Genomic DNA, 8010 nt, shown 5'->3' with positions numbered 1-8010 from the left:
ATATATATATATATATATATATATATATATATATATATATATATATATATATATATATATATATAATTAAGTTCCCGTGCGGTTGTGCGGTGATTAATGTGCGTGAGTTTTGTACTTAAGGTGCATGAGGCTTGTGTTTAAGGTGCGTGAGTTTTGTGCTTAAGGTGGGTGGGTGTATACTTAATGTGAGTAGTTGTTGAAACATAAGGTGCATGAGTTTTGTGCTTATGGTGCGTGAGTTTTGTACTTAAGGTTCGTAAGTCTTGTGCTTAAGGTGCGTTAGTTTTGTGTTTAATGTGAGTAGTTGTTGTAACTTAAGGTGCATGTGTTTTGTGCTTAAGGTGCGTGAGTTTTGTGCGAGTTTTGTGTTTAAGGTATGTGAGGTTTGTGCTTAAGGTGCGTGAGTTTTGTGTTGCATCCTGAAACACTAAATTAGCCTGAGAACCCGGAGCCCCTGAATAATGCCGAAAACAATTGGCTCCGTGTGACCGAAAATTTTTACAAATTTGACACGGATCATTATAGCGCCAAAAACAATTAGCTCCCGTATGACCAAAACCTTTACAAATTTGACACGGATCATGCGCCAAACGCGATTGGCTCCTGTGTGACCAAAACGTTTACAAATTTGACACGAATCATCATAGCTCCAACAACAATTGACTCCCGTGTGAACAAAACCTTTACAAATTTGACACTGATCAACAAAGCCACGTTCGCCACGCTGCTGACCTCGATTACGGCTGCTACCGCCTTGTTCCATGATTTCAGCGTCCGGTGTTGTTTAAGGCTTATTCTTTGATTACGAAAGATTCATCGCCGCTGCAGATTTTGAACTTGTTAGTGGTAATATGTCTTCATCAATGTAGCCAGTTGTACTCACAATTAGCAAAGGCAGTGATCAATTTTTCACATGGGCAGCATATTCTGAATCACAAGACACAAGATTTTGGCGTACGTGGGGTAAGGAATGGATGAATAATGCATGCTAATTAAGGAATGAAATCAAGTAATCCTCAAGAAAAGGTTTTGGAGCGGCTGGATTAATTGGACAATAATAATTATCCTAAACCCTAGCTGACTGATACCAAATGAGAACGGTATAAAACTGTACAGTATTGAATGAACTTGATTACAATGGTACAAATAGAGGAATATATACCAGAAGAATCATAAGGAGACTAGAATATAGGGAGTCATACTATGACTCAAATACAAGAATCCTAATACTAGTCCTAATAGTTTTCACTAATCTATCTATCTATACTATACTATATATAAAAACAAAATCCTGAAATTTTAACTTCCCGCCCAATTCCTAAAAAATCTCTCTTCCTATAATATATATTGATTTCTACTTTCCCATTCGTACAATAATTCTGCGTTAAAATTCTATTCTAATATTATAAAATAGTGTAATACAATCTATCTATACTATATATAAAAACAGATGAGATGATGTAACTTCAAATTCAAAATCAATAATATCAAAATCAAATTACAGAAAACAATAACGCTAGAGTCCTATAGGAGAAATAACTCAATAGTCTCCTACTATTCAGGCTAGGACTATTGACTAAAATACAGCCAATAATATTAAAGCATAATATAGACATAAAATATTATTACTGCTAACACACCCCCTCAAGCACAAGGGTGAATGTTGTCCACATTGAGCTTGTCCCTCAGAGTATGAAAGCGAGGAGCTGGAAGAGGTTTGGTGAAGATGTCAGCAAGCTGGTCCTTGGTGGAAACAAAGTTGACGACGAATTTCCCCGAAGAAACTTTATCACGTACAAAGTGAAAGTCGATCTCTACGTGCTTCGTTGTGGCGTGAAACACGGGATTAGCAGCTAAGTAAGTTGCTCCTAGATTATCGCACCATAATGTAGCAGGCTGGCCAGTATGTAGACCCAGTTCCCAGAGTAAGGACACAACCCAGGTAACTTCAGCAGCAACGTCAGCAAGCCCTTTGTATTCGGCCTCTGACGAGGAGCGTGCAACCGTGCGCTGCTTCCGAGATAGCCAGGAGATGAGGTTGGAACCAAGGAAGACCGCATAACCACTGGTAGATTTTCGGTCTATAGTACAACCGGCCCAGTCCGAGTCTGAAAAAGCATGTATAGCGGAGGATGATGACGGAGATAGGCGAAGACCGTAGTCAAGGGTGCCTTTTACATAACGGAGGACACGTTTGAGGAGACCCCAATGATCCTGTGTGGGAGAGTGCATGAATTGACAAAGCCTGTTAACTGAAAACGAGAGATCTGGCCGAGTAATGGTCAAGTACTGTAGAGCCCCGACGATCCGACGGTATTGAGTCGGATTGTCAAACAGATCAAGAGTCGGTGTAGCCGGTTGAGTGACCGCAGCTGGGGTAGCCAAGGGCTTACAGTCGGTCATACCTGCACGAGAGAGAACATCAGCCATATACCGCCGTTGAGATAGAAGGAAGCTACCACCCTCAGACAAAGTCTCAATGCCTAGGAAGAAGGTGGGCTTGCCCAAGTCCCGGATCTTGAAAGTAGACGAGAGCCGCTGTAATAGGGAATCAATTAAAGCTGAGTCGTTGCCGAACATAATAATATCGTCTACATAGACGAGTAAGAAAACCCTGGAATCACCGTCGGTGTAGTGAAATAACGACACATCAGTTTTGGAGGCGAGGAACCCTGTTGTTATTAGAAACTCATGTAGGCGCTTGAACCAGGCCTGAGGTGCCTGTTTCAAGCCATAAAGAGAACGTTGCAAGTGGCATACGTGATCCGGATGAGCAGGATCTTCGTAGCCCGGTGGTTGCTTCATGAAAACCGTATCGGACAGATGCCCATTTAGAAAGGCATTATGGACATCCAGCTGCCGCATGGTCTATTTGTGAGACACTACAAGGGAAAATAATATGCGAACAGTGGTTGGTTTAACAACCGGACTGAACGTGTCAAAGAAATCTTCACCAGCTACTTGGTTGAACCCTTTGGCAACCAGGCGAGCTTTGTGCCGCTCTATTGGGCCATCAGCTTTACGCTTGGTGCGGAAAACCCACTTGCAGCCAATGACATTCATGTGAGGCGTTGCCGGGACTAGATTCCAGGTGTTGTGCAGCAGTGCATTGAACTCCTGGTCCATGGCATCCCGCCACTACGGATGTCCCACTGCTTGAGAGTAACACGTGGGGTCTATGGTGACAGTGAGTGCTTGAAATGGCTCATCTGTTCCACGAGTCTTACGCCGAGTGCGCATGACATGCCCCTCGCTTTGGGACGACTTAGTAGCGGCCTTCCGTTGCCTCCGAGTTGGAGCGAGGGCAGCTTCTATAGCCAATTGAGGTGGTTCCTGTGCCATGGGTAACTCCATTGGCGGTGGTGGAACTGGAGTATTAACAACAATAGGGCTTGAACCCCAAGGTGTATTGAGAGGTTGCTCATCAGCAACCTGTACAGAAGTCTGCATAGAAAAGGGGAAAGTGGACTCATCAAACCGGACATGACGGCAGATGAAGATCTTTCCCGTGGTTAAGTCTAAGCAGCGGTATCCCCTATAAGAAACTGGGTAACATAAGAAGACGCACGGTGCCGACCGATATTCCATTTTGTGGCGATTGTAGGGCCGCAAATAGGGATAACAGCGGCAACCGAAGACACGGAAGAAGTTATATGTTGGTTGAGTGTTGTATAGACGGGAATAAGGTGTTTGAAACTGTATGGCTGAAGATGGCAAGTAGTTGATTAAATGGGCTGCTGTTTCAAACGCATAATCCCAATATTGAAGCGGAGTTGAGCTTTCAGCTAACAAGGCTAAGCCGATTTCGACAATGTGTCGGTTCCGGCGCTCAACACAACCATTTTGTTCGTGTGTATAGGCGCAAGATTGCCTATGAGTTATGCCAAGAGTCTCGAAAACTGTATGTAATCGGCGATATTCGCCGCCCAAATCAGACTGAATGGCTTTGATAGAACGGGAAAACCGCCATTCTACCATTGCCCGAAACAAATTGAAAGTTTTATATATGTCTGATTTTAATCTTAGCGGATAAAACCAGCAAAACCGCGAGTAATCGTCTACAAAAAGAACAAAGTAACGAAAACCCGAATTACTAATAACAGAAGACGGACCCCAGATGTCCGTGTACAATAAATCTAGAATATTTTGGCTAGTATTTGAAACTCTATCTAGTGGAAAACGTGCTGATTTTCCGAGTTGGCAAGCGGTGCACATTTTTGACGAACTTGTTTTATTTGGCAAAACCGAGCAGCTTTTTAAGACACGCTGGAGGACTTCTTTATGGGGGTGACCCAATCGTTGATGCCACACCTGTGACGACGCCCGGGCGGAGAGAAACGCAAAATGAGACCGGGGAACCAGTAGCTTGTATAGTCCGCCCGAGGTTGACCCTTTAAGCAGAATTGTTTTGGTGTTCGAATCCTTCACAAGAAACAAATCTTTATGAAATTCGAAAAACACATCGTTTTCATTAGCAAAACGATAAACAGAAAGCAAAGGTAAAGTCAAATTCGGGACATGTAAAATATTTGATATTTGTAGATTTTTAGACCGGGATGGGATTACTGCATGACCCACACGGGAAACAACCAAACCTGCGCCGTTGCCCACTTTGAGTACGTCCCCGCCATGATACGCCTCGGAACTGTTCAGCATCTGTTCATCCGGAGTGGCATGCGACGACGCACCCGTGTCCGGGAACCAGGCATCGGCCACCTGAGGTTCACCAGCTACTGCCACATTCGCCGTTCCTGCACTCGGTTGCGGATGTTCCGTGTATCTTTTATAACAATACACGGCCGTATGGCCATGTGATCTGCAGATTTGGCAACGAGGTGTGCCGTCGCGCCCTCGGCCGTTGTTGTTGCCCCTGCCACGACCATGACGGCCACGACCGCCAGAGCCATTGCGGCTACCCGATCCACGATCGCCGCTGCTTCTGCCACGTCCCGCAAAAAAAGCCGATGGATTGCCTCCTGCGTCGGACTCACCTGCAAAGTCGTCGGAATGTATGAACTCCTGCACTTGTAGATGATCGGCGAGCTGCGACAGGGAGATGGGGCTGCCGGAGACCGTAAGCGAGAGCCTCGACGATGGTCTGAGCTTTCCCAAGGTACTCCGCCGGTGTGCTTCCTCCCTGGCGCAAAGTTTGAAACTGTCCGAGAAGGCTCAGACAGCGGGCTCGGGTGGTTGACGCCAACGCGGATGTGACAGATTCCCAGACTTCTTTGGCGGTGTTCCGGCCGAGAGCATGATGCATGACTTCGTCTGAGAATGAGGAAATCAACAGAGATAAAATTGATTGGTCCTGCTGGACCCAGGCAGCATATGCGGGGTTCGGAGTTGTGGTGGTTGTCGTCGTTGCCACGGCACCACCGGAGGTCGAGGTGACGGAGATAGTCGCCGGAGGACACGGGAGACCGTCAATGTAGCCCAGTAGCCCTTGGCCACGGAGAAAAGGGAGAAGCTGAGTTCTCCAAAAAAGATAATTGCGCGATGTTAGTTTCATTGAAACAAAATGATGCGCGGATGAGAGTTGATTTGTCGTCGCCGGCACAATGGGTGCGGCGGGGATGATTGTTTGATCGGAAGAATTCGAAGCCATCTCGAGAGAGAGAGTGAGCGGAAACGATTAGGAAAGAGAATCGCAGTCCTATCGCAACTGATACCAGATGAGATGATGTAACTTCAAATTCAAAATCAATAATATCAAAATCAGATTACAGAAAACAATAACGCTAGAGTCCTATAGGAGAAATAACACAATAGTCTCCTACTATTCAGGCTAGGACTATTAACTAAAATACAGCCAATAATATTAAAGCATAACATAGACATAAAATATTATTACTGCTAACAAAACAAAATCCTGAAATTTTAACTTTTCGCCCAATTCCTAAAAAATCTCTCTTCCTAATAAAATATATTGATTTCTACTTTCCCATTCGTACAATAATTCTGCGTTAAAATTCTATTATAATATTATAAAATAGTGTACTACAATCTATACTATATATAAAAACAAAATCTTGAAATTTTAACTTCCCGCCCAATTCCTAAAAAATCTCTCTTCCTAATAAAATATATTGATTTCTACAATAATTCTTGGTTAAAATTTTATTGTAATATTATAAAATTGTGTAATACTATTCCTATTCTAATCTATATCTATTTTATATATCAGTGTTGCAAAAATCGTGTCGCTGGCCGCGGCGAGGAAGGCCAGAATCGGCCTCCTCAGCGGCCGCCTCGCCGGCTAAACCGGCCTTTAATTTTTTATTTTTTTTTAAGTTGTAAAGTGTCAAAAGTTCGTCACGGCATAACTTTTGACTCCATTGTTCGTTTTGGACAAATGTTTTTTTTGAAATCGCGTATTTTTTCGAGATCTATCCACCGCAAATTGCCATAGGCTATTTGGCCAACCAATTTCTAAAAAAAATACTTTATTAAAGAGTTTCTAAGAAAAAACTATGAGAACCTTATGTTTTATTAATGAATTTTTAAAATTTTTAATTAAACAATTGTCCCGTGCATTATTTAATAATCTTTCTTTATAATTGGTCAAATTATTTAATTATGGTAAATTTGGGAATAATTAATGATGGTAATAGAAATCTTAGAAGAATATAGAATTGAACAATATTTAATTATTGTTATATTATTATTGTGACTCACGGAATACAAGAGTTAATGCCATTTTTTGTCCTAGACTTATTGGGGCATTGACACTTTTCATCCTCCATAATAAAAATTGCCACTTAGTAGCCACTGTTATTGATCGTTGGACAGTTTTGATCATCCGTCAATGACGCCGTTTGTTGACCGTGAATTAGAAGGGTTTTTCTGTCTTTTTATGTTCTAATCCTTGTATTTCTCCATCCATTGGTCACTGCTACATCCATTTCTTCAAATTGAGGTTATCCGCTTCAGTCCTTTCTAACATTAAGAAACCATCTTCACCCAACTAACAATCACGAATTTTACATTTGACATCAATCTCAAGATAATGGAAACAAGTGCAGTTGGAATAGAAAGGGCGTTAGTCCATGCCTGTGGAAATTTTGTCGAGCATACAACATAACTAGCAAAGTCAGGAATATCACCCAACCCCTCCCTTAACCTTTCTGCATCAACTATAATAGGTATGCCCCTACTCTTTGCCTCTTGCACTACAATCAAAGCAGTCTCATGCAGCCTTCCATCTAAGTAGACAATATTTACTCCAAGAGCTGAAGACAATTTTGATTTGTGTATGTAGACCCTCAGATATCATGGGTGGATATCCTGGAGTGAAAATGCACGTGCGAGTTTTTTTTTTTTTTGGTTGTCAACAATGACATATGTGAATGGTGAGTTTCCTCCTTTGGACACCACCATAAAAGATGTATCAACACCATCCCTTTCAAGCTCATCAAGTATTCTTTCGCCATGCGAGTCATCAGCAACCTTAGATATGATCCTTGGATTAAGACCAAGACGAATTTTATCATCCGGGTTTTATCAAAGCATTGCTAGTGTTACCACCTCCTTGAACCTCAAAGCTGGTGCTCCGAATTTTATCATCCGGGTTGGGGAATGAAGCTACAGCAGCCAGGAAGTCAACACCGGCCATTCCAACACCTCAGACAATGCGATTTTTGGGGAGCGGCGGATTCCACATTTTCAGCTTGAAACTTCAATGAATTTCAGGTAGAATAACAGAGTTTTTGAGGTTGTGCACCAAGTAGTTGTGGTCAGAGAGAGAGAGAGAGAGATGGGAAGGATATTTGTGGTCAATATGGAAGGGAGGACTTACAGGTGCAAATTCTACATCACGCCATCTACAACTACAACTGATATTTACCATAGGAGGGTTCGCCGACCTGCTGCCCTCTCTGCTTCGCCAGAACCAAAAACCACCGGTGAAGGCCCCAACCTCGCCGGATTTGTTGCTGCACCGCCAGATCTGCCTTACTGGTCCGTCGCCGGAAGGAGTTACTGCCTCGTATGCTCGCCGCCGTACCCACAACT

General features: G+C 43.0%; 1 protein-coding gene across 1 annotated transcript; it reads right to left on the bottom strand.

Moving 5' to 3' along the window:
• Nucleotides 1–1644: 1644 nt before the first annotated feature.
• Nucleotides 1645–2865, bottom strand: LOC109169417 (uncharacterized mitochondrial protein AtMg00810-like). Its single transcript, XM_019318297.1, has one exon. It carries the CDS (start codon nucleotides 2863–2865, stop codon nucleotides 1645–1647), a length of 1221 nt encoding a protein of 406 aa, XP_019173842.1.
• Nucleotides 2866–8010: the final 5145 nt, after the last annotated feature.

Source organism: Ipomoea nil, unplaced genomic scaffold (assembly GCF_001879475.1).
Source record: "Ipomoea nil cultivar Tokyo-kokei standard unplaced genomic scaffold, Asagao_1.1 scaffold3314, whole genome shotgun sequence".
Taxonomy (NCBI): domain Eukaryota; kingdom Viridiplantae; phylum Streptophyta; class Magnoliopsida; order Solanales; family Convolvulaceae; genus Ipomoea; species Ipomoea nil.
Note: the sequence above shows the minus strand (reverse complement) of the source record. Positions and strands in the feature narration are given on the sequence as shown.

Coding starts and splice junctions, on each gene's coding strand:
- LOC109169417 (XM_019318297.1), bottom strand. CDS start 2,865: ATGCGGCAGCTGGATGTCCATAATGCCTTTCTAAATGGGCATCTGTCC.